Source organism: Falco naumanni, chromosome 8 (assembly GCF_017639655.2).
Source record: "Falco naumanni isolate bFalNau1 chromosome 8, bFalNau1.pat, whole genome shotgun sequence".
In the NCBI taxonomy this organism is placed as follows: Eukaryota; Metazoa; Chordata; class Aves; order Falconiformes; family Falconidae; genus Falco; species Falco naumanni.
This window is the reverse complement of record NC_054061.1, coordinates 56,575,223-56,600,629: the sequence shown is the minus strand read 5'-3', so window position 1 is coordinate 56,600,629 and position 25,407 is coordinate 56,575,223. Positions and strand designations below refer to the sequence as shown.

Sequence of the window (25,407 nt, the reverse complement as noted above, 5' to 3'; positions counted from 1 at the left end):
GGGCGGTGCCCAGGGGGCCGCTGGCGCCCTAGAGCCGGGCCTCGGCCCTCGCACGGTTCGTGCGGTTGCTGACTGGGGCCGGCTTTCGGGGTGGCCGCCAACCGGCGGTGCTCAGCAGCCCCGCACGCCTCGGGAGGCGGGTGCTTGAGGCCGGCAGATGCTGCAAGGTGGCAGGAGGACAGGATTCGCATGCTGCGGGTACCCAAAGCTGTACCTGCGGAGGTCTGGCTGCGCCTGAAGTCCCCTCCTGTTGTCCAGCAGAAAAAGAAGAGGCATAAATAGAGCCCGTATAACCCCAGTACCGACTTCAAGAGCACGGAGTGTTGGTATCTCAGGACTAGACAAAGACCCTCCCCTGATTCAGGGCAGGTTTTTACCCCTTCCCACACTAGAGTGATGCTGATTATATCTGAAGCCAGCAGAGCCGTGGCTTGCTTGAAAGCCCATGCACTTCAGTTGGCATTTTGCACAGCGCTTGTGAATCTCTGCTAATCAGCACAGCCTTTAAACCTCTCCTAATTTTAAGAGAAATCAGTGGAACTTACCCAGGGACTGAAGATGGAGGCCACCTTGAAGCAGTCTGCTGAATCAAAGCTTAGGTTGGAGTTACTGGGCTTGTGTTCCAAATAGTTCATTTGCGTCACCCACTGCTTAATTGTTCCAGGAGTGTGTATCTGCACCAAGAGAAAATACAACACAAGCACCAAAGGTCCCCATGTTTTTATAACGCGTGATGTCCTGCAGCAGCTGGCAAGAGTCTGGCCTCTTTGGGGTTTAGATATCCTAATTTTGCCGGCTCTCTGCTGAAAGGATGACCGCATAATGGAAGAGATGATGTCCTGGGCTTCAGTTACCTGCCTTCTTCCTAACTCTGAGGTCCCTGTAGCACAGGCTGCTCTGATGGGCAGTGTACAGATGACACTTAACCAATTGTCCTCTGGCTACAGCTGAGACCAAATGCTTGCAGTTAAAGAAAATACAAGCCAGGCATGAGCTGCAAATGGCATGAGTCTTTTTCTAAGCTCTCCCAGACTTTGGCACACTGGATTCAGCTGCCTTTGACTTCCTACTCCAGCTCTATTCTATTCCCCAAGTGACAGATAATTTCCAATGGTCCTGCACCATGCAGCAATAAATTGGTCTCCTTGACCTTTGGATTGCTGAGCCTTAGCCCAAAAGCGAGTTATACCCCAGGCACCGAGAATCAGACACTGTCCCTCACCCCTACCAGCCTGCTTATTAAATCCATAAGCTTTAAGGAATACCAAAGCCCCCTGGGGTCTTCCTAACATTTTTCCCAAACCTACAGGCCCTGCTGATTGAAATTATATAGCGGGGTCCTGAATTAATAGACCTCCAAACCCTAACCTTAATGCAGAAAAGGAGGTAAGATACCAGCATCCCTCTGTTCCTGCTCTCCTGAAGTCTTGTGCCTGTTGGCTCTGCCTCCTCCCCACCTTTGTGCCTCTGCACAATTCTGTGGCAAACTAGCTCCCAGAGCTTTGCTTTTCCAAACAGCATCAGCAAGCTAAGCCCTAACCTTGTATATGGCCAGGAGATCAATTCTTGTCCCTGGCAAATAGAGAGGTACTTGTCTGCGTGCTTCTTACACCTCCCTGTGCTCCTCTGCTGCTGGCGGTCCCATCCCGCACCATCCTACAGCAGTCCAAGTGTGCAGCTGTCCTCCCTGCTCAGCCGCTGGTGTTTCACCACAGCCTCTGGGACCATTTCCAGATAGATGTTTGGGTTTTTTTTCACTGGGAGTACATCTCATTCAAAAATTTATTTAAAAAAAAATAATCTATCTATTTTGGGGGAAAAAAGCCCAAATGAGACTCCTGTCAGTCTTCTCACATCACTTGTCAGTATTTTTCAAACAGCACTGTCATTTCTGCCATGCTGAAATGTCTCATTTTGATATGGAAAAAGCCATTTTGTTAATGTTATTGTGGTTCGTTTCATTGCATGTCAGTAAATACTGTACTAAATTCTTTTTCTTGGTGTAATGACCTGACACGCAAGGGAAACAGCACTGCCTCATGAAAACAAAACATCTGAGATCACCTTAGCCAGATGCTTTGATATTCCTGAAGATTTCCTTTCCCCTTCTGCCTTGTTTTGGTGCCAGTGGGAAAGAGCTGCTTTGTTTTATCCTGAATACAAATGTCATTCTTGGAGCCAACCTGGCTCTGTAATTGCATTCATGTCATCCCCAGCAATAACTTTCTGACAGAAAAATCTTCCCTTATTTCACTTGGAGAACAATTAACCAGCTTCTTTTCCTGCAGCTACAAAACACATGTTACAAAACTCATAAACACCTCCTAATTAATTATACCCATTCCTCAAATGGAAAACAATTCTCATTTATTTTCTCCGTGGCTGTATTTTAAGCCCAGCCACCGCAGCTCTGGGCCCTTCATTTTTCTACCTGGATGGCTTTAAAAATCATAATGAGTTTTCTTTTTTCGCTAATGACGTGTCATTCACCTCCTTCCACCCTCCTTCTCTGCAATGAAGTCAGTGCCCCACTCACCTCCAGGTTACACCACTCCTACACCAGCCTCTGCCCATAGGATCCGGCCCATGGAGCTCAAACACTGCCAGATACCCTGAGCTGCATCTTTTGGAGTGTCTCCCAAATTTAGAGGCTCTGAGTCCTAAACCAATTACAAAATGTCTTGCTCAGAGGGTTCAGTTCTCCACCTTCTCCATGAATAATCCCCTGCCTGGAAAACACTCCAGCTCACCTTCCTACACCTACCTAGAAGAGTTTGAGGAAAACCCCAGCTCTGGTCAGCTGCATCTGCACAAAGGAACTTTGTGGTGGTTGCTACTAGGTACAGAGGGAGGGACACACCACTTAATCACATCTTGTTAAACTCAAGGTGATGAGAAGGTGCGTGGCACCTGAAGGAGTTTGGGATACTCACATGTTTCTTGTTCCCCTCCTTTCCTTGGGCTGGACATCTCTGCCCATTGCTGCTGGCAGTTGTGTAGAGGGGATGCTGCAGGACTCAGCCTCTTGTAGGTGGAGTCCTGAGTCCTCTCTCTCCGGTAGCAGAGGTCCCCCTTTGGCCAGGTCATTAAACATAGACCTTAAAATCACAGCAATTCTGTAGTCCACAGCCAAGTCATGGGCTTGCTGCTTTTAATTTTGGCACCACCACTGGGTCTTGCCCCTGCCCGTGGGAGAAAGATGAAGGAGGAGATGCGCTGACCTCTAAATCTGGGCAAAGCAGCACTGTGGCATGAAATGTGCAGCCTCATTTTTAGAGATTCTGAACACTGGGCAATTCCACAAGAGCAACTGGGACAAGTAGGGTCCCAAAGCACACGCTGGCACCATCGTTACTGCTTGTAATGAACTCCAAGACGTTATCCTGGGAAAAGAAATCTGACCCAGTAGGAAGTAGTAGGAATGCTCTGTGCCCACCCTGATGGGAGCCCTGGTGGCATCTGGGGCCATATTTCACTCCACATCACTCTGACTCCTCAGGACAAGCTGTGGAAGATGCTGAGTCCCATCCTACACAGCAGGCCTTGTGGCACTGAACCCTGCAAATGGCTTGCCTGTGGCACGCAGCTAAAGGAAGAGGAGGCAAATCACCCCATTGCAGTGCTGCACTTAATTTACAAATTTAGTTGTTTTCAATTTCATTTCACCTTTGATTGACTCAGCAGCTCTTTGCCAGGCTGTGCTGGAGGGAGGGTGCTCAGAGGGCAGGCACAAAGGGTGAGCAGCTGCTGCAGGGAGGGCTGGGTAGGCTGGGACCAACCTCCCCATCACCAGCATACTGATCCAGGAGGGGGATGATGCTGTCCTCCTTCCTACCCGACAGCCTTGGAGCTTGGGGGACATGTATTTAGGTGATAACTACATCAAGGAGTCAAAAAAGTCTGTAACCAGCAGACTCTTGCTCACTAGGAACAAATAAATATGGTGGAGATGTCTCCACTCCAGAGTTCCTCCCCACCAAGAAGGCAGTGGTGATACGGAAACGCCATGGGACCACAGCACCCAAAGGGCAATGACAAAAATGCTGAAGGCACGTTGCTCCCCAAAGCATCATCTCTGGCTCTGTCACCTGAGTTATTTACACTGTGAAGAAGCCAGTGATATTTCTCTTACCTTGTGAAGAAAATTATTTGCTTTTCAGACCCCAGTAAGGCTTCAGCTCTCAGGAGACTTTCCCCTCTTTATTTGTTCTCTGATGGAAAAGGAACAAGATTTATTATCACAACAAGGAATAAAGGAATTGGAAAATACTTGGTATTTCTGCAAGGCTCTTTTTAAACCTAGAGGGCTCAGGCTTTAAATTAATGAAGAACATAATTCTTTTGGCTTACAAGCAGCAGGGCACGGGATAAAATCTCCTTGTAGGGAAGGGAGTTAGCCACGAATCAAGGATGCCTCAGCTGATCACATGGCTGTGTGTGTTATAGCTGTGCCTCAAGGTCTCGGCGGGGATTTGGGCTGGCCTTGCTTGCTCCCTGGCATCTGCAACCCAGAGGAAAACAGTGCTCAAGTGAAAAGAGAGCCCAGATGAAAGAGAGACCCAGTGGACAACCAGCGAGGGAGGGGGGAGGCGCAAGGGAATCTCTGCGGTAGTGACTACTTTGGGGAGCGTGCATCCGCACCCGTGCAAGGAAATGTCACGGGCAATTGCCGGCTTCTTTTAATAGCAGCTGGCATGTCGGCTGCTTATTCTCCCGCTCAAGCACACAAAAGCTTGGAGAATAAATAAAAGCAGGCAGGGGCAAGCTCAAGGGTAGAGGAAGAAGTCTGCAGAGGAAAGCACCCTTGACTTTGAAATTCTGCCTCGCCCCTCAGCTCATCCTGCTGTAAATCCTTCCTTATGAATGATTGATGCACAGCGCGCAGGGGAGCTGAAAGCCCTGGCTGAGAGCAAAGCCCTAGCACTGGGATCTTCCAGAAACAATAAGAACCAAGTCCTCCTCCCATAATTTTACCTTTTAATTAAGGAAGATGGGAAGACTGATTGTGGGGCTGATTAATGAAATGAAATTTAGAAGTCAGCTGAGAACGTGTGGCACAGCATGCTGAGATCTCCCGTACCCCGTGCAGGGACCAGAGGCTCCTCTTTGCTTCCTGGCTCATCTTACGTCTAAGCAGCACCAACAGCTTATCATTCATTGTCTGCAATTCATTTGTAATTGTAGAGCCACTGACCTTTTGTGACCTGATGGCCTTAAACAGACCCGAACATCCCAACTCACCTTGGTGGCACTGCAATCCAGCACTGCAGCCCTCTTAGCCGAGTGGCTTCCCAAGGTGTCCCATGTGAAAGTACCAGATAGTGATTTCGGTGTCTGTGGGCATAGCCTGTTCCTGACGGGATCCCAGCAGTCCTGGCAGATATGTGACGCTATTGGCTTTTGCTGTCAAAATACATGGCTGCCCACCATTCCCAATGCAGCCCTTGGAGAAAAAGCTAGAGCTGGGTGGCAGAAGCTGCCCACCCATATTTTGGCAGTGGGGTTTCTCTTCTTGTTACCAGAAATGTTTCTTATTAGACACCTGGGAGCAAACAAGGTCTGAGACAGAGCACTCGAGCTCCAGTGCTTTTCAGAGAGCATCAGATGTGAAGACTAAGGTTAGACACTTCAGAGAGTCCTTCGGCAACAGCTGAGAAGCCCCACGTACCTCTACCTTCGGCTTCAGCCCCTGGATTTCAGGTGCCCAGAGCTTTCCCACCTGCTGTCTCCCTTGGTGGATACAGAACTGGAGAGGGAAGGCGAGTCCATCAGAGGAGCCACCACTGATGCTGCCTGGATTTGCGTGTGATGGCTGCGGTGTCCGTGCAGCTTAGTTGATCAGTCCTCCTAAATGTGCTCTGGCTGAATTCCTCCTTCTGCCTCTGGCTCCTTCTGCCCCCTGGTAGGGGGCTGTGAGCCTCCGCGCTCGATCTCCTGCTGTGAAATAACTGTCAGGGAAACCTCACCAGGGCTGGACTCAGATGCTACAAAGTCCCGGAGCCAAACACGTACCTTTAGGGCATTTCGCAGTGCCGTGACAAAATGGTTGTGCCTCGTCTAGCATAGCGCTTCGCTGTCCAGCGCTCTCGGGTGGCCAAGGGGGTGTAACTCACTGGGGACGAATTAACAAGCCCTGGGGTTAAAGAGGGAGAGAAACACAAGTGCAAACTGATTTATATTTCCTTGTGCACGTGTGCCAGGCACAAGGATATAGTAGCTTATCTGCTGGGATAAGCAAAAAATTCAGTGGTGTCAGGAACCTGCTGTACTGAAATTAAATGACTCGTTGGGATGTGCATGGCCAGCCACACTTAGAGTGATTGCTTTGGGGACTGGCTGATGCTTGATGGTCTGTTCCAAAATGCAATCAAGCCTGTGGCAATTAAACAAGATCTGGGACCATCATAACTCAGCATTCAAGATTTTCTTCTTCCTTGGGGTCTGAGCTAGGCACATGATAGGAATACTCATTGTAAGAAAGGGAGAAACAAAGGGAACAATCTTTTAGGCTCTTCTCCTTCCAACCCCCGCCCGCACCAGGAGGCAGCTGAGTCCATCACCCCTGCCCATTTCCCATTGCAGTTCCCAGGATCACAGCCCTGTGTCCTGAAAGCCAAGTGGGAACCAGCCTGGAAGCGTAGTGGTGTGGAAGATTGCAAATGGGGATTTTCTGGTTTCTGGCCGTGCTGTGATGGCCAGTGGTGGCCCGTTTTAGCTAGGGCATGAGGGCCGGGAGGCTACAAACGCAACACAGTGCAGCATCCAGGAGGGTGCAGGAGGGCACAGAAGGGAGCAGGAGGGTTCACGGGGCACAGGGGGGTGGGTGAGCATGCAAGAGGGTGCAGGAGAGTGTGGGAAGATGTGGGAAGGGAAGCGTGCAGGAGGGTTCATGGGGTGCAGTGAATGGGGTGCAGTGAGGAGCAGGAGGGTGCAGCAGGATGTGGGAGAATGCGGGGGGTGCAGGAGGATGCAGGGGGTGCGGGAGCGCGCCGGGGGGAGCAGCGCAGAGTCCGCCCCGAGCAAGCCCGCCCAGAGCCGCGGCGGGAGCGGCGGCGGCGGCGGGGCAGGGCCGGGCCGGGGCGGGGCAGCGCAGGGGCGGGGCGGGGCAGCGCAGGGGCGGGGCGGGGCGGGGCCGGGGGCGGGGCCGGGCAGGGGCGGGCTGAGCGCGGCCCCCCCAGCGCGGCTCTCCGGCGGCGCCGATGGGGCTGGGGACCTGGCTGCGCTCGCTGGGCGGCTGCTGCGGCTGCTGCGGAGGGGAGGCGGCGCCGCCCGAGAAGGAGCCCTTGCTCAGGTGAGACCCCCGGCCCCTTCCCTAACCCCCGCCCCCCCCCGGTGGGATGGGGCTGAGCCCCCCCGCCGTGCGCGGGCGGAGGGACGGATGCTCCCAGCGGAGCTGGGCCGGTGCCCTGGTCTGCAGCCAGGCGTGAGCCCGCCCTGCGCCCCCCGCCGGCACCGGTCCCGCACGGTGGCTGCCCCGGCGCGTCAGGCCGAGCGCTGTGTATCCCGGCAGCTCCCAGCGCCCCGGCAGCGGCCGCGGCTCCCGGGGGACGTGCCCGGGCAGCGGGATGCGGCTATCGGCTCCGTCTGCGGCGGGGCTGCCCCGGGGGGGGCCGGGCCCTTCCCGCCCCCTCGTGGCATCGTGTCCGCCGCGCTGCTGCTGCCGGAGGGGAGGAGGGCTTTTACCGTTAACTTTTAGCGACCGAACCGTGCGCGGCATCTTTTCGGTGTCCCCCGTGTGCCCTTGCCAGAAGAACCGTTCAGCTTTTGTCTTTCCACAGTGGGATTCCCACAGAGGCCGAGGTGCCGACCGAAAGGGGGGTCCTGCCATCGCTGTGCAGCGGGGACCCCACCGATGGGCAGCTCTGCGCTGTGCAGAGCTCTGCTCCCGCGGGGATGCTGCAAAGGAGATGACGACGCGCTGCTGGAGCCGCCTTTATGTGAAGGCAGCATGTGTGCTGGTTTCCGGAGAGCAGATTTTTTGCTCCCGCTGTTGGTCACATCCACCTTGCACCCGGAGTCGTGAGGCTGGGGGGTGTGTGTGTGAAAAGATGAAGCCCCGAGTCGTGGAGAAGAGCTAAGAGCTGTGAGCTGTGCAAGCACATAAGGAGGTTTTGCATGTTGCAAAACATCTGTGCACGGGGTTTGCGGCATCTCTCCCTCTTTCCCCAGCTGCCAGCTGGGGTCCTGGCTACCGCCGAAGCCCACGGTGGGTACCCCAGCCCTGCGATGGGGCAGGGACCCTGCCCTCCCTGTGTCATCAGCAGGACAGAGGCGTTTCAGGAAGGAGCATGGGATGCTCCCACTGTGGCCTACATAGGTATTGGGTAATGGCAGAGCTGGCAACAGGGCTTGAAATGTCCTGATTTCGTGCTGTTAAAGCAGTTACCTAAATAATAACCAGATAATCCTGAGCGTGGGGCCTCCAGCCCAGGCAATTGGCATTAACCTAACTAGAGCGGAGCACATGTGCGCAGAGGCTCCTGCCTGCCCTGCCGCCTTGCCAGCCGGGGTGGCTGTCCCTCACTGGGCACCTTTCTTTAGTAACATGCTCTCCGCTGGCGATCCAATTAATGCTGGCTGTAAGTAGGAAAGCCAGTATAAATGCTGGGCATTTGAAAGGCACCTGCTCTTGCACAAGTATACCAGCATAATTAATCTAACAGCCTGATCTCTGGATTGTCCCTCTTTGGGATGCTTTGGGGGTTGATTTCAAAGCAGGTATCTTGCAACAGCATGCCTGCTGTATTTTTATCTCAGCATTGTTTAAAATGAATGACTTGCTCAAGATTTCAGATCTTTTAGCTGAGTTTTAGGTTTTGGGAGCTGCTCTTGCTACAGAAATGATGACTTTATGACTTTTCACCTTATTTTCCCCAAGCAGAGTGGTTGCAGCCTCATAAATCTCACATGTCAAAGAGTGGAGCAGTGAGGAGGAGATACAATGTGTATAATGAGATGCATATGTTACCTAAGCATATGCAAGGTTGGCTGTAACCTTGATGAGGCCAGTGAGAGCAGCCAGCACTGTGTGTGGAGGTGGGAATGGAGCATGGATGTAGGCACAGTGCTTGTGTAGGGCTTGGAAAAGAAACTCCAGCTAAAGCCAGTGAGCCAGGCTGGTGCAGTGAAGCATCCAGGCTGCCTGGCTGTCTCTTGATGCACAAAGGTGGGATCTGGCTCGGATGGTGTCCTCAGGATGCAAATAAACGGTGAATTTGGGCTCTGAATCCCAAAATGAGTTTAATCTGCACTGAAAGCCCCCTGGAGCAGAAATTTGTTGATGAAGCATTAGCACTTGCTGTTTTCTGGATAAAGCTCAGTGTGTGAAATGGACTGAGTCCCCTCTGGTCCCATGGAGACTCCTGTGACCTGCAAAGCAGGCTGCCATTCATGTGCTCCTTTTTTTCCTCCCATTTCTTCATTTTAAATGTTGCTTGGAAATCCAGCATGCTCTGGGGGTGCTCACTGTTGGCAGAGCTCTCCACTTCCATGGATTTGCTGACTCCTGGGCACTGCCCCCATCCCTTACAGGCTGCTGGATGGTCCATGCCGTGCTTTGGAAAAAGAGATGCATTGGGAAGTGCCTTGAAGCTGTGAGGGGGTGGCTCATAAAAGCTAAGGTGTGTTAGTGTTGCTGCCAAGTACTGTTTTTAAAAGTCAGCTGTTAAGGGTACCGGTAAGTCACTGAGTGGGAAGAAGCTTGTCAAAGGCAGAATGGGACCAAACTCATGCTGATAGCATGGCTGGCTCCTGAGTGATCCCTTCCAGGCTGGGGATCCTGTCTGCTCCACGTTTGAAAAACAGTTTGAGCGAACCCATGTTGGCTGTGGTGTAGGAACAGCTGAGTTTTGCCATCCACACCCTCCAACTTATGTTTGTTTGCTTGTCTTTAATGAGAGATTATAAGAGATTATCTTTTCCCTTATTACCTGTTGCTCAGGTTTTTGGTTTGTTGAAAGTCTAATTAACATTCCTGCAGGAATGCTGATGTGAATTTTTTTTTTCTATTTTATCTATGTGCTGGAGCTCCTTTTAGCATTTTTTTTATGGTTTGGCGTCATGGCTAAAGCACCCACAGTGTTATCTGAGGTTTTGCTGGATGGATTCCTTGTGAAAGAAAAGGGGTTTGGGTACCAAATAGAATAAACAGTGGGTTGTTCTAACAAGAAATGAACAGGGATTGCCACAGGATGCTGATGAGACTACTGTGTAAGGCCAAAAATATTTCTCCCATTTGTGGTGTTCTGCTCAAGTGTCTGGACATCTTGATTAGAAATATTATGGAAATCCTCTGCTAAAGGTTCTCCCGGCAGAATTAAATAACCCTATAAAAAAAAATGCACATCCCAGTAGCAACATAAAATGATAAAAACACAGAACTGCCAACAGTGCAGAGAAAAGCTCCTTGCCTGGATGGGGACAACCTTACCAGAAGATGATGCTCTGTTTTGCTGACCACTAAGCAAATAAAGCCCGAAATTCACAAGCAGGCTGAGAATGTTTCCACCCCCAAATAATGATGGGACTAAATGTCCTTTCTGTGCTTTGGCACACGTCCTTGTGCAGCTCTGTGCATCATTGTACCTCTCAGGTAGGAGCTGCTGGGGTGGAGGCTATCTGTGGGGATTGCCTGCTTGACTAAGTAGGGTTTGGACTGCTGGGCAGAAAATAGAGCTGCAGGGTCACACAGGAACATGGTCCTGGATATGGGACCTCTGGAGAGCATCCAGTCCAACCCCTGCTCATGTAGGGTCAGCTGGAGCAGGTTGCCCAGGATCATCTCCAGTTGGATTTTGATTGTCTGCAAGGATGGAGACTCCTGGGCAACCTGCACCCATGTTCACCCACCCTTCTTATGATTAAACAGAATTACCGCTGTTTCAATGTGTGTCCTACTGTGAGGCACCACTGACGAGGGTCTGGCTCCATTTCCTTTGCTCCCTCCCATCAGGTCCTTATAGACATGGATGAGATCTCCCCCAAGCCACCTCCTCCCTGGGATAAACAGCCCCAGCTCCCCCAGAAGACGTGGTACATCTTTTTACCAAAATGAAACTATGCCCAATGCCACTGCCTTTGGGGAGAAGATGGGTAGAAGCTGTTTCTTTGGCCAAGAGGCAAGGGAGAGGTGTTGCATGCGGCCATCCCCTTGCCCGCTGCTCAAGGCAATGTCTCTCTGCACACAAAGTCTCTGTGGGACAGGCCGTGCCACTGAGATCTTGGCATAGCTACAGGGTTAGCTGGGTAGAGGGAAAATACCCTCCAGAGCCACTGGGATTTTTGAGTCTTAGTTAATTAGAACTGTTCCCATGTTAAGCTTGGAGAGGCTGGGGGCTTGTGCAGTGTTTGGGGTGGGAAGGCGTGATGGGGAGCAGAGCAGGGGGCTGCGGGAGCAATGGGGAGATGTCACCTTTCATCCTCGCAGGTGGATGTTCACAGTTCCTCCATCCTAGCTGCTCAAATAATAACTGGTCTTTAGCAAATTTGTGTGTCTGGTGTCTTGCATGGCAGCACTGCCTGGTTTGAACCGTGGCTTGTGTGGTCAGGATGGTTGCTAAGGTAAAAAACCTCTGTCTGTCTTCCCCTTCCCCACTTCTCTGCCCTCCCTCTCCCAGGCAGGATACTGGGCTGCGAGAGGGGATGCCACAGCAATGGGCACTTTACCCTGCGCAGGTAACAGGAGGCAGCGTAATGCTGCGGTAGCTGATGCTGCCTCGCCTCTCCCCCTCTCTGCAGTAACAACAATCCCTACACCTCCTTCGGAGCCACGCTGGCACGGGATGAGGAGCAGAATCTGTGGAGCACCCCACACGACGTGACCCACACAGAAGCGGATGACGACCGGGTGCTGTACAACATGATTGTGGTCAGGAACCAGCTGGACAAGGACTCGGAGGTGAGGCGGTGCCATTCCTCGCCCTCAGTTTCACCGCAGAATGAGGCTTGGTGCTTTCATCGGATGCTTTGGCAGTGTTTTTGTTTAAGCACCCATTAAGCTGACAAGACCCCAAAGTCCCCAGCGTGGCTCATGTAGGCATCAGGTCCTCCCATCCGCTCCATCACCCTCCAGATTTTATCCTATATCTGGTGCGGATGCATCTGTAGCCATCTTATCCCTGGGAGCTCGGGGTGTCTCTGGCAGATGAGCCAGGAGAGCCCCCCCTACGCTGGGATGCATGATGCCCTCCCTGCAAGCTCTACCACCATCACCTCCAAGTGTATACTGGTAGCACTGTGATCCCCAGCTCAATTTCCTAGCTGCACAGGCTGCTTTTCTTGTCTGATATTCCCCTGGTCTGGCCTTTCCATGACCAGAGTAGCGTTAGCCCTGCCTGCAGTGACATTTGCCTGGCAATGGCAGTGCCTGGAGCTGAGCTGCCGCTCCAGTGACACGTCAAGTTAAATACTTCTCTAATGGTTTGCGCGGCAATTATTGAGAACCGGAGAACTGGCACAGCTCTTAGCGTTGAAGGGAAAAATCATCACTGTTACATAAAGGCTGTTTTGCAGCCCTGATTTCCTTTGCTAAAGCACTTTGGTGCAAAGGAGATTTCAGTGGCCTGATTAGGAGCAGGCTGTAGCAAACAGTGACACATTTTCCCCTCTCTGATTGCTTTTAAGACTTTGAAATGTTTGCAAGAAAGCCTGGAGGCTTCGTGTTTAATTTCAATGTGATCCCACTTCATCCAAGCGACTGCAAGACTAACTCTGTAACTTTTTCTCCGTGATGGTCCCATTAAACCAGAAGCTAGCTCAGGTTTCACAAGAAGCCTTAAACTCGAGGTACAGCCGAGAGCAAAATGACAAATTTTAAAACTTAAAATGAGATAATGCAATCCTTGTATACAGTTGGCCAGAATCCCTATGTAATGTTTGGGTTTGACTCTTTTTGGTGGGGATTGAATTAACCCCACCATGGTGTTTACAATAGATGGTTTTGTAACAACATTTTCATGGCTGCACGTAACCTTTACAGCTGTAACTGAAGCTATACCTTGCGGTTGCTTTAGAGAAGACAGGAAGCTTCATCCAGCCCAAACTGACTGAAGGAAACAAGGACAACTCTGTTTAGGGGGCTGTGCCAGTTCTGGGTTGTTGTGGAGCTGGGTGCACTTCAGGGCAGCCCTGAAGCTCCCAGTTTCAGCCCACACCCATTCGAGTGGCCTTTTAGCTTGATTTAGGGCTCACGAGGAGGCAGGCCTCCTAAAAGCTATTATTATTTATAAAGCGATGTCATAAGCGGATGGGTTGCTAAAAAGACGGCTCCCTCGGCAAAGGAGAGTTGTGTGTCAGCCGTGCTCAGGTTGCAGAGGAGAACATCAGTTACAGGTGAGCAGGAGAGCGCTCCTGTGCTTGCCTGTCCTAAACCCAGTGCTTTCTCCCTGCTTCCAGTGTATCCGTACAGTTTTCAGCAGGTCTGAGCAGTCGCCGTGCCTGCCAGTGAAAAGTGATAGTGCAGACAGAAAAATAGAGAGAGGAGCATAGGCCTTCCTCGCCACAACAAGTGTAAGATAACATACCCTGTTGTTTTATGCAGTACAGTTAATAAAAAAGCCTGAGGAGTACAACATCAGGCCAACTTTGAAGAAAGCCAGCACATGATATGTTTGATTTGAATTATGGCACAGTGCCCCTTGCAGTTGGTGATTGCCAGCCTCTCTGCTGTCTCTCTTTTACAGCCAGGGAAACTGAGGCATGACATATAAGCCCAGCAAACTCTTGCATTTTCCAGCTGCAGCTTGTTCTGGGTGGCAGGACAGGGAGGGACTTGGCCGGCAAAGCCAACATTCCTCCATTCAGCCCCAGATGCCAAAATCTCTCCTTACTCCAACAAGCATTTTAAAACTAGGCCAGATTGCGTTGCCCTCCCCTCCTAATGAGGCTTTAACCCTGAGAGAGAGGAAGTCTAATTTAAAAACAGCGCTGGGCTGCAAAAAGCATATTCTGCTTTGGGAGCTGCTCTGCTCCCAAAGTCCCTGGGGAGAGCATGTGGATGATGCAGGACAGGGGACAGAGGAATGGTTTCTTGCTTGTGCAGTGCACAAGTGTTACGAAACCACAGGTCCTTTTTTTCTCTTGGTTAAAATCTCTTGGTTAAAAAAGACAGATTTTAATCTTGGTTAAAATCAGGTGAACTACTCCCTGTATTTCTGCTCCTTCATTTAACAAAGACATTTCAGCGTGCTGTGCACTTACTGTATGCTTTTGCCATTCCCCACCTTGATCTTAACGATTTCCTAGCACAGGACTTTGGAAGGATCCCAAAGAGCAGTTCACTCTACATCGTGTGTGTTTTATCTGTATGGCACCATCTCAGCCTCAAACCAGTTCTGCATTTTTCTTGGTGGGGCTAACCCACTTCTGCTTTCCTGGGTATTTTCTTTTTTTTTTTTTTTTAAAAAAACTGTTGTTCACATAGTGACAAGGTGCTGTGAGCTGGGACAGGAGAAGTGGTGGACCAGGATGCAGTGGTGACATGGCAACAGTGCTGGAGGTCAGCAGGTATGGTCCAGGATGGCTCCCTCCTGGCCTGGGCACCTCTACATCCTGGATTGCCGTAAATAAGTAAACCAAACTGTGTATGCAAAGGGCCAGGTGCTCCAATGCTGAGAGCACCCTGTAGCTCAGTCAGTTTTCTGCATGTTAGGTCATTTGTGGTGGAGCTGCCAGCAACTCACAGCATTGGTGTCCTCCCTTGGGGTCAGTTCCATGCCCCCACCATGGGGCTGGACCCACACCCCCCCCATGCAGAGCCATTTCTTCTCCCTGCCCCCTTCCAACAGCCCGGCTCTGGGAAATCTGGCAGCTCTGGCCCAAACTCGGCATGACCTTAGCTTGTGCAAGGATGGCAAGGCTGTTCCGCCCTGCCTCTGGCTGAACCACAGCAGGAAGCTCTTCAAAGCAAACGGTGTGATGTCCTGGCTGTGCCTGTTCCGTGCGCATTTGCTCATCCTGCTCGGTGCTGCGTGCTGGGAGCGATGGCTCATGGGGCCATTGGCCTTGGTGGAGCCTGCTGGAGCACCCCATGGTTGCCAAACCCACCGTGCAGTAGGTAGATGAGGCAAGGTTCGCTGGGGCCTCCTAAAATCCTAAGGACTGAGCAACTTCCAGCTTTGGATTTCTCCCTGCTTGAGGCTGATGAGCGTGATGTGCTTGGCTGCACTTTTGGAAGCGAAGTGTGGGCAAGGGAGGGTGTGCGCAGAGAAAACCAGAAAAGCTGTAGCTGAAGGGCTGGCTTAAGGGGGCTGGTAAAGCTGGTGCAGCCTTTGGAGATCAAAGCTGTCATCAAAGCTTTTGAAGGCTGGGGTCAACATTTCAAATACGGAAAATACGTTTTTTTCCTGCTCTTGTTCTGCAGGATTGTTGAGCCCGTTGTGATGTAAAGTAAAACCCCAAACCTGGAGGTGAAATGAGAACCTCTAGGAAAACAGGCTGTTATTTAAGATGCTGCGTAGGTACAGGCCAAGTCACTGTTCCTGCATGTACCCTGCTAGTGCCGAGGGAAATATTTTATGAGGAAGGGGGACCACGGTGGCTCCAGCAAGCCTCCAACGTTAACAGCCAGAGCTGCACTGGGCTTATTGCTGGGCTTATGTGCATGACATGGCGGATAGCCCTCACCTTGAGGTCCACTTTGTGGTGGCCCTGATGCCTTGGTGCTCTCTGATGGAATGCATGGAGTTACCCAGCCGTGGGCAGGGAGCCTGAGCTGTTGCACCAGTACTGCCTTCAGGGAAGGAGCCAGGCTTACGGCAGTTGCACCACCCGTCTGTGAGCAGAAACGAAAGGTGGATTTTTGCATTACGACCAGGGAAAAACACTGTTCTTATGGCTTGCTGTAAATGCAGTGTTTCTTTCTTCTTTTGGCTTACTCCCTTGGGGAACATGGGATCATAAACCCCACTAGTAAAGGCAATTCCTTAGCTTGCATCTCTGCTAGGGTCCTGGCTAGCAGAGTTACGCTGGCATGATTCTCCTGGCAAGCCCATTAACAAGCTGACTATTTTTCTGCTTCCTCCTGCTCTCCTGCAGGATTATTCTTTTTTAAACAAGTTACAGAGAAGATTAGTATTGCAACACGCTCTTTCTGGGGCACAGGGAAGTGATGGGATTTGCCCAGGGTTGGAGATGCCAGTCGGGGAGTGAAGAACTGACCCTCTTAATGCCTGCACGCCTCTGAAAACTGAATACAGTTTAAGCTTATTCTAAGCTGAGATGTTGGTTGATGGTCCAATGTATGAGCATGGATCTAGGGTTTGTATTTGCTCAACTACTCTCAGTTGGGCCAGTTGCAAAGCCAGAGTAGGAACATCCCTGGCAGTGGCGTGATACCTGCCTGGACTGGTATTTTGTAGTCTTTCTCTGATAACTCTGTTTTGACCTCATTTCCAAAATAACTCTTGAACAGAACAGTGACACCAATTGCTTTCAAGGGAATAAAGGGAACAGCTTTGGTAGACGATTGATTTGGCAACATGAAGAAATCTCGCTATTTAAATAGGAAATTTTCATATGATCAGGGATGAAAAGTTGGACAGTGCTTGCCTGTTCTCTTGGCACATTTTTTCCAGAGCTCTGAGTTATGTACCAACCTGGCTTATATTTAATGCCCAATATTTCCTCGCTTCCATTTGGCATTTGCAGATTTAGTGTATCACACTAGAGAAGGGAAGTTTTCCAGGTAAATATTTGAACAGCTGAGTGCTCAAAGAGAGGCAGCAGGGTTTCCCTGCTGCTCCAGGATATCCTTGACTCATGCGCGAAGGGTTTTCTTGAGCTCTCACTATGCTGTGCCCTGCTATGTAGGTTTAAAAGGGAAAAACTAGTTGCAAAAAACAGGACCAGGAACTGCAACCTACTTTGGTTTCCTGTGGTTAATTCAGATTTTGGCAAAAGGGTATTTTTCTTAAAGGACTGAATTTGAATGCATCATTGGGATGTCCCAGACCCATAGAAACACTGAGCGGTTTGGTAAGTACCAAGTCTCCTGCTGTACTTTCCCAGTGTTGTGTGTGAGAAGCCTCCTCATGACTCTAGAAGTTACATCTAACTTTGCAAGAGGCAGGACAGGCAATAGAGGCGCACAGAAGACACAAAATGTAGCTAAGTTTTGGGAGAGAGCCGCTTGTCCCATGCCTGTATACAAGCTCAGACCAGCGCACTGGAAGGGGCTTCGAGGAGAAGCCAGCCCAGGATGTGGCACAGAGGGGAGCCAGCTCCAGCTTTGCTCTGTCTGGGATTGCCCAAGGACCGGCATGCCCTGCCTGCATCTTGCCAGTGCCCTGGTATGGTGCAGCGGTCCCTGTCACAGCCACAGCGAGGGCTGAGGGGAGCAGGGTTTGGTGCGGAGCCCCAGCTGCTTGCCCTGGGGCTGCCCAGCACTGGTGCTGAGCAGCCCTGTCCTCGTGATGCTGCCTGGCCCCAGCTAAACGCTTCCTCCACAGGTCACATCTTGGTGACTCATGGGATGTGCGTGGGGAGCACCCTCCCCAAAGTCTCTGATGTTGCCCATTCCTATGCATGGGCAGAACAAGCTTTGCTCTTCTTCTGCAGTGTAGTTAGAAGTGCTTTTTAGAATCATTTTGGGGATGGAAAGATCCTCTTAACTTTACTTCCTCATTAAAACAACACAACACAGAGGACAGCTGTGTGCCCACGGCATTTTGTCTATCTATGCTATAAGGAATTGCCTGGGAAAATTCATTGGTTTCTGAGGCTGATGGAGGACAGAGCATGAGTCCCTTTGAGAGCTCAGCCTGTAGCTGCCCAACCTCATCCTGATAACCTGCTGTCTCTAGTTGCTTTTCAATGACTGGTACCATGTGCAGCATTCTCCTCCCAGCTTTCTCTACAAAAATATAAATGCATCCAGCTCAGGCAAAAGAAATCCCACTGAAACAAGAGGTCCCCCCTAAGCACCACCATTAATCATAATTCTCTGTACCAAAGCTGCTCCTTTGCACACTCCCCAAATTCTTCATTGACAGGACACTGTTAGAGGTCCCCTGGGACTAAATATGCACCGTATTCACTTCCATGATGTGATTCAGTAACTACAATGTACAAGAAAGCCATAACCTAGATTCCCTTAAAACAAAAATAGACAAGGGAAAACACGCTGCTGTTAATCCAGAGAAAATCAGGAGCAGCTTCCCTGCACGCTAAGCACGGCTCGCCCTTCAGCTTCTCGAGGAGTCTGGCTCGCTACCACGGTGGGTAAATCCCCACAGCCCTGAAAGCTGCTGCCAGGTGCCAGCAAGTCATGTTTTGGGGAGGGGAACATCTTTCCCACCCCCGTGGCTTGCTAATACAGCGGTGTGAGGCACGCCTGGAATCACAGCAGCCATCTCGATCAATCCTCTGCATTAAAGCAGATTTGTTTATCTTTGTGGGAGGGCAAACACATACAGCTTATTTCCCCACCAGCATGCCGAGACTGGTTTTCTCTCCTCTCTGCTTGTACCGTGGGGTCACGAGCAGGCTGAGATGTTTCTGGGGATCCCTGCCAGCAGGGACCAAGGCATTGTGCAGCCTTTTAGTCTCTTTTTATAAACTTTCAAGTTTGCAATATACTTCCCACAAAGCTTTAATACAATAAAACCCCTCTTTTCTTTTTCACTGAGAGGAGCTCGGTTTCTAGTTATGAGCCGGAGTCACAAGAGAGGAGAGCCTTGCCCCTGCCTGCTTGCTCTCGTGAAGGGCTGAAGAGGCGTTTTGATGTCTTGCACTAGTAGCCAGGTGCCCTCCTGTGCAAAAAGTAAAGCTGTTTTCAGGGACTACTGCTGCCGAGAGAGAAACGCGCCTCTGATCAGCAAAGCTAGCTCATTGTGAGCACCAACACAAAGCTAAAAATGAAGGGGATTTTGCTCTCTGGGAGGACAAGCGGTGCAGAGCCACGTTCCCCCTGCTCTCCTGACCTGAATTCACCAGTGTCTTAACCCTGACGGCTGCTTCTTCCAAAGTGTTATCTCCAAAGGCTTCCTGCAGCTATCGCTGGACAGCAAGGAAACAGGCTCGTCATTTAATTCTCTGCAGCCGTGATGTGTCAGCCAGGTTCAGGAAAAAACACTAAGAAATCTCCAAGTCTTTTCTCAAATCAAGTCAACCCCTTAAGGCACCAGGTATCAGAAAAACAGTGGGATTTCTAACACACAGCCAACCTTCATGGGTATTTTTAACCCCTTTGAACACAGCATATCATGTAGGAAAATCCCAGGGAGATGGCACAGATTAACACCCGTTTATTCTGCAAGAGTCCAATCATGTAATCTGTTGCTGAGAAATGAGATTAATTAAGGTTGTTAGTGCAGGGAAATTATCTGAGTGATGTTATGACCTGCTGTGTGGATGTTTATGTAAACGCATCCTTTGCAGTGAGTGCATTGGTTAAACTCAGCTAGGAAAAGTACTCCTGGTTTTCTTGCAGAATACATGCATTTCCACAGGAATGTGTACTTGTACAGATGTGTTTAATAAATAACCTCAAAACCGTCCGTTTTAGACAGTGCCCTATTATGCAGTTACACAGCTTGAGGTCAAGTGCAAGGATTTAAGCTGTTAAGTGAGGCCTTAACTGCAGCAACTGGCAGCCACTAATAGTTATGTCAAATGACTCCAGCTCAGCCCTCAACCATCCATGTGCATTCCTCTTCTCTGCTATTTAAAAAAGGGTACCCCAGCCTGTAAAAAAAGTTTGGTTTTCTTGTTTTCCAGTACTTTTGAAAACCTGCCTGCTCCAGTTAAATGCCAGACAGAGGGCTGGGCTGTTTGGAGAAGCCACTCTGTTGTGACCATACTGAGAGCAGTAACTTTTTTTTCAAAGTTTTAGTTTCCCATGGGCTATCATCAGCTGTAAGAAAATGTGCCATGCCAGTTTAACCACAAGGATATGAAAATAAGGTGTAGTAATAGTTTATGGAAGGTAACTATGAATATGTGGTTGTGGTTTCTCAAACTATAAAGACCAAATAATGTGTTTTCACAGCCTCAGGTTTTGATGCTAGGTGGGGCGTCAGGCTTTCCCAAGGAGACTGAAGTCTCTCAGATGAGCTACATTTGGAAGTTCATGTTGTTCTCCAGCCTAGGACAGTGTTGTAATTTCCAGCACAGAGCTGGAATTATATTCTCCCTGTTTGACTGAGGAGACCACTCCAGCCATCAGCAATGCCTAAGCTAAGTTCTGTTTTGTACATGCAGAGAATTCTGTACTGGATGTCAAGCTAAAATACTTGATGCTGGTCCATGTAATTTCTTCCAGGGGCAACAGCAGCCTGGCCATCAACCTTCATACTGACCCCTCAGTGCCAACATCAACAGTTCAGCTCTGACTCTGTTTCTAAAAGCTGAAATTCCTAGAAAAGCAGCTGAGACCTCCCCACATGTGAATGACTGTGCCTTATCCCCTTATCTCTTTGCTTTGCAGGAATGGCAAAAGCTCAACTACGATATTTATACCTTACGGCAGACCCGAAAAGAAGTGAGAAGCAGGTGGAAGCACATTTTGGAGGATTTAGGTGAGCTAGAGGACAAAAGGATGTCATTTCTGGGGTACTAGATGGGAGGTCCCATGAAGGTTGTGGGTGGGAATGGCCCTACAAAATCAGACTGATAGAGGAGAAAGGGAGAAAAATAAAACAAGGCTGCTGAGCAATGAGCTGGGAGCCTGTGGAAGGCTTCCCAGAGCTCAGGCGCAGCTAGGAAGAGACAGGGCCACTGTGTCTGCAAGCATGTCAAAAAGCCCACAAACCATGATCAGTGGGAGAGCTTTTCAAGCCCGTAATAGCATGCACAATTAGCCAGTTCAAGCCTCCCTGTGGAAATGTAGCAGGGATACCTGGGAGTTCACCCTGGATTTTATTAAGCAATATAAGCAGGGAGAAATGAATATCCCTTTCAGATTTGAGCACAGATACATCTATCCTTCTTCCTTAGCCCATGTCAGCTGATCAGAGCTAAACCACACGCTTTGTTTGCTCCTAAGTGAATTCGAAATACCCTTTCACCAAACGAGATTGCTCAACAGTGGCCCTCCTACTCCTGCGATTTCCTAGCCTGCAAACAGGGAGCTGCACCCACCGGTCCTGTGTGCTCAGCTGCTGCTCCTCTGGAGAAGGCAGTGGTGGGTGTGACCTGGTTTTCCCAATTGCATTGCACACAGCATGTGACACTCGGGCCAAGGAGATGTCCTGTCCTGGCACGTCAGCTCAGTGACTTGCGTCATGCTGTGAAGGTGGTTGGTAGCTAATGAGAGGAGGATGTGTGAGTTGGGTGCACTCGTTGGGCTGTTCGAGGCTATTATCACTGGGAGAAAAAGAGATGGGTATCTCAGCCGCTCCTGCCCTACCTGCTGTTCTGGCATCCTGATGGGAGGAATATTATAAATTCATGACTAGGAATCAGCATTCATCTTCACCCAGGTGCTCGCACAGCCTGTACAGACCAAACATGGGAGGGATCACTTGACATCCTTACGTCTGTGATTTTTTGACACGTTTTGGCATGTTGACAAAGGCTCTCCCACATCTTGCTCATGTCCACAATGGCTCTGGAGCCATTTTGCAAAGGGTGGGGAAGCTCTAAACCAGGGATCATTTGGCCTTAGCAAAGCTAGACATGCAACCAGATGTGAAACCCGCTATCTTCTGTTACCTAGACCTGTGCTTTAATAATAAGACCACCACTCTTTCCCCATAACTGTTTCAAGTACGACACATGACCACCAGTTCCCTGGAGCCAAACAAAGAGTTAGTGGTAGCCATTACATTTAAAGATCCCTGCATTCATTCTCCTCGCCCTTTCCTTCCCTAAATACCCTTCCTATCAGAGATGCTGACTGCTACAGGAACAATTACGCATGCCTTAATTACTGCTGCAGGTTTTTCATCACTGTTACCTCCCAACAACAGGCATAGTCTCTGCGGTGCTCAGGTAGCCCCACCAGCCCTAAAAGCTCAGGCAGCATCAGGAACATGCCAGAGCTGAATCAACACCCCGGGTGTGGGTGTTCCTAAGTCTTCTCTGGAAAACTAGCAACAAAGTTGCTCTGAATGTTTTTGTGATTTTTTTTCTCCCACCAGCAAGCTTATACCTGCCCCAAGTGCAGACACAGAGCCTGCGTGGGGGAAACACTGGTTTGTTTTAGCAAGTAGGGAATGCAACAGGCTGAGGTGGGGGGAGGAATAAGGAACCTTGCAAAAGCCTGGAGGGCTCAGGGATTACCCTGCTCACACGTATGACTTGTTTCTGTAACATCTCTTTCCCAGGTTTCCAGAAGGAAGCAGACTCCCTCTTGTCAGTGACCAAACTCAGCATCATCAGTGACTCTCAGAACATGGGCAAAGCCAGGGACATCTTGTTAAAGCTCTCTGAAGAGACAAACATCTTCCCGACCAGCTGGGAGCTTTCTGAGCGCTACCTCTTTGTGGTGGTGAGTAGCTCTGAGCATGCTTTCCTCCCCGCTGCCCCTGTCTCTACAAGTGAGCTCAAATGAGGGAAGCAGGTAGGTGAACTGGGGATGCTCAGATACATCATAGCATCTGGGGTGTCCCTGTCAGATGTTGCACTTGTATCTTGGCTGTTCAGCTTCCTTGGAAATGTCAGTGCTGTAGCACCATAAGTTTGCCCCCTGGCCCCGCCAAGGTCCTTTAACCCTGTGCAACTAGGTGCTCTTGCAGCGTGTTAACAAAGCGGAAGGAGATTACACCTAACACCCTGCGTAACCAGGGAGGTCCCCAAAGAATTCTGCAGTGGCCATAAAACCCTGTTGCTTTGGCAGGATCGTCTCATAGCTCTGGATGCTGCAGATGAGTTCTTCAAGATGGCCAGCGTGATGTATCCGAAGAGACCCAGCGGGGAAAGAGTGGATGATAGTCAGAAGGCTCTGCAGTGCATCTCTGTCATGACACCCTGAAAATGTGCCTCGCTGGTGCGAGATGGACAGCAGGTTACTTACCGTCCAGGACCAGGCTCCTCTACCAAGGGGTTAGCACAAGTAGTGGTGCTCCTTGTTTTCCTGCAGAGAAGCAAATGGGCTGGCCAGAGCAGAGCAAGGAGGTCAGCAAGCTGTGCCCCACCAGGAGGGCATGGAAAGGCAGGTGCTGGCCCCAAGGTCCTCCCTAGCAGAAGGGAGCAAGAACTGCCGTAGCGTAGCCCCAGACAGAGACCGCTAGCCGAGTAGTGTGTGATAGGTCCGGGGGGAATCTGCCACGCAAGGCATTGCTACCACTAGCTGCAAAAGTCGAGATGCCTCTATTTACAAGCGCTGCAAGATCCGCGTTTCCACCTACCGCTGGTACCTGCCACTGTCCCTACCCTCGACCCTGCTACCTCAGTCATCTACAATTCTGTGACGTTTCTCTGTACACTGGTCCTCTTCCTCATCCCCAGACCATGGCAGCCCCGCCAGGCAGGTCCCAGGGGATTTGGCAAAGAGACAGGAGCAGCACGTAGCCAGGAGATGAGTTAATGCCCGGTGGCAAAGCCTTGGAGCTGTGTCACAGTTGGGTGTTCTGTCCTCAGCCATTAGTGTCAGGAGGCATTTGTGTCAGGGGATGCTCAGCCTGACTTCTTAAAAGAAGGTAGATTTTGGGAAGGTGCCAAGGTCAGAGTTGCTGAGAATTTGGCTACTATAATATCCTCAGACTGGTTGTCCAACATCTTAATTTCTGAAGGTTTTGGTCTTAATTGCATAAAAAATTTCCCACTATAAAGCTGCACGTACTGTCAATATATACCATCCCTACTGTTAATGAGGATTTTTAATGAATATCCTTTATATCTTGAGGTTTTGTCTGATAATGAGCAATAATTTTAAAACACTGGATTTAATAATGTAAAAACAAGTGGAAGTTCTTAACTGATTAACACATACGCTGCTAATTGGCCAGTTGAAAATGCTGGCTACAAAGGACCTCCCAAAATAGCAAAACACACCTTTTGTTTGTTTATAACTACAGTGTTTGAAATATATATATTTATGAATTGTTTCTGTTTGTCAGACTTCCTGGGAAGCATTTTTGTCAACTCAGGACATCAGTGAAAACTGATTTTAATAAACAAAACACATTACAAAACTAACGGGTTTTACTCTCTCTGTATTCCTCCTCAGGCAATAACATTTCTCTTGACTGCTGACAGCAAAAGGTTTGGGGTGTTTGTAGAGCACATGCCTCTGTGACCTCTTCTCCACACACTTACAATTGCCTGTTGACTTGCAAGAGTAGGGTCTTTGCCAGCCTGAGATAAAAGTCTTCATAGGAGATGATGGGGACTGAATTCAATTTCAGTGGGATTTGGAGTTAGGAGCCCAGTTCCTATTGGGTTTTTTTGTGTTTTTTTTTTTTTTTTCTTCTTTTAGCAGAAGTTAAGCTGCACTTTGGAAAACCTGCCATGTTTTTGTAAAAAAATAAACTTGAGTACACGACAACTCCAGGATCTGATTTGAACAAACTGCTGCAGAACAGAGAGATGCGGTGGTCCAAGGAACACCACACCAAAGTACATGACACCACCCAAAAGTCAGCCCTTGGGATGCTCTCACTTTATAGTACTACCTGTTATAGAACCACCTGACGCGTTTCAAAACCTCGTGGGGGAGAAGAAGATACACCTTGTTAGCTATGGTTCTGCTTGTTTTGGTGACGGAGGTTGGTGTTAAGCAGCACCTTTGCAGAACCACCCCTTGCTGTCACTGTAGCTGTGAACCTGGTTCTGACGTCAACAAAATGCATTTATGTTATAACTTAATAGGACATAAACTGTCTAAAAGGGATGACAATTAGGATCTGTGAATGAGTTCAGCTACCAAAGCAAGGCCCTGTGCAAGGGAAGTGCTGAGTTTCTGAGCCCAGCCACAGGGAGGAGCAGGAATGGGCGGTAGCATCGGATCAGGGCGGTGCCACTCACTTCTCTGTAGCACGGAGGGATAACCACGCTCAGGAACTTGTGCATCAGGTTATGTACCCGTCACAACATAAGCAGAAAAAAGGTCTGTCACTCCCAGCACTCAGATAAACTGGCCGTGAGGTAGCCTGCAAAGTAGTCTTTTGTTAAGTATAAGGGTGTAGAACTTCTGAACATCTGTAACTTGAAAAATGACAGAAACCAGCAGAAATTGTTTCCATAGAGGTCCAAGCTCAAGTTTGTCATTCTGTTCATGTCAGTAGGAAACGCTCCATCTTTTAATCACTTCGGGTAGAAGACTGATATTCAGTTAGCAAAACGCAAAGAGTAATTTGCCTTTCCTCATTTACACAGAAATTACCAGGGAGATGTACATCTCCAACTTTTGTTTTACTCAGATTTGGGCTTCCTGTCCTGCCAGGAGAAGGAAATGCAGCTTAGTGTCTCTGAGCAAGCTTTTGGCTCCGTCTTGGGGACCAGCAGTAAAGGACCCTCCACCCGGAACTC

The 25,407-nt window shown here is 49.8% G+C and overlaps 1 protein-coding gene and 1 long non-coding RNA gene across 4 annotated transcripts; one reads left to right on the top strand and one right to left on the bottom strand.

Annotated features, from left to right (window-relative positions):
- Positions 1-20: 20 nt before the first annotated feature.
- On the bottom strand, positions 21-6,510 carry LOC121092800. 3 transcript variants are annotated; one of them, XR_005829389.1, is made up of 6 exons: positions 4,351-5,062; positions 4,133-4,211; positions 2,934-3,182; positions 2,765-2,833; positions 546-2,660; positions 21-247 (listed from the first exon to the last, which is right to left on the bottom strand). It is a non-coding gene; the product is annotated as an uncharacterized LOC121092800 (long non-coding RNA). The 3 variants fall into 3 exon arrangements; XR_005829388.1 differs by lacking the exon at positions 4,351-5,062 and adding an exon at positions 5,242-6,510 and having other exon boundaries at positions 2,765-3,182; XR_005829387.1 differs by having other exon boundaries at positions 2,765-3,182.
- A 652-nt stretch (positions 6,511-7,162) lies between these two features.
- On the top strand, positions 7,163-24,075 carry MREG (melanoregulin). The gene is made up of 5 exons (XM_040604199.1): positions 7,163-7,291; positions 11,737-11,896; positions 20,423-20,513; positions 22,263-22,426; positions 22,775-24,075. The coding sequence occupies exons 1-5, from the start codon at positions 7,200-7,202 to the stop codon at positions 22,907-22,909; spliced, it is 642 nt and encodes a 213-aa protein (XP_040460133.1). The 5' UTR covers positions 7,163-7,199; the 3' UTR covers positions 22,910-24,075.
- The last annotated feature ends 1,332 nt before the right edge of the window (positions 24,076-25,407 follow it).

Coding starts and splice junctions, on each gene's coding strand:
- MREG (XM_040604199.1), top strand. CDS start 7,200: ATGGGGCTGGGGACCTGGCTGCGCTCGCTGGGCGGCTGCTGCGGCTGC. Junction 20,514..22,262: donor GCACATTTTGGAGGATTTAG/GTGAGCTAGAGG, acceptor TCTCTTTCCCAG/GTTTCCAGAAGGAAGCAGAC. Junction 22,427..22,774: donor AGCGCTACCTCTTTGTGGTG/GTGAGTAGCTCT, acceptor TTGCTTTGGCAG/GATCGTCTCATAGCTCTGGA.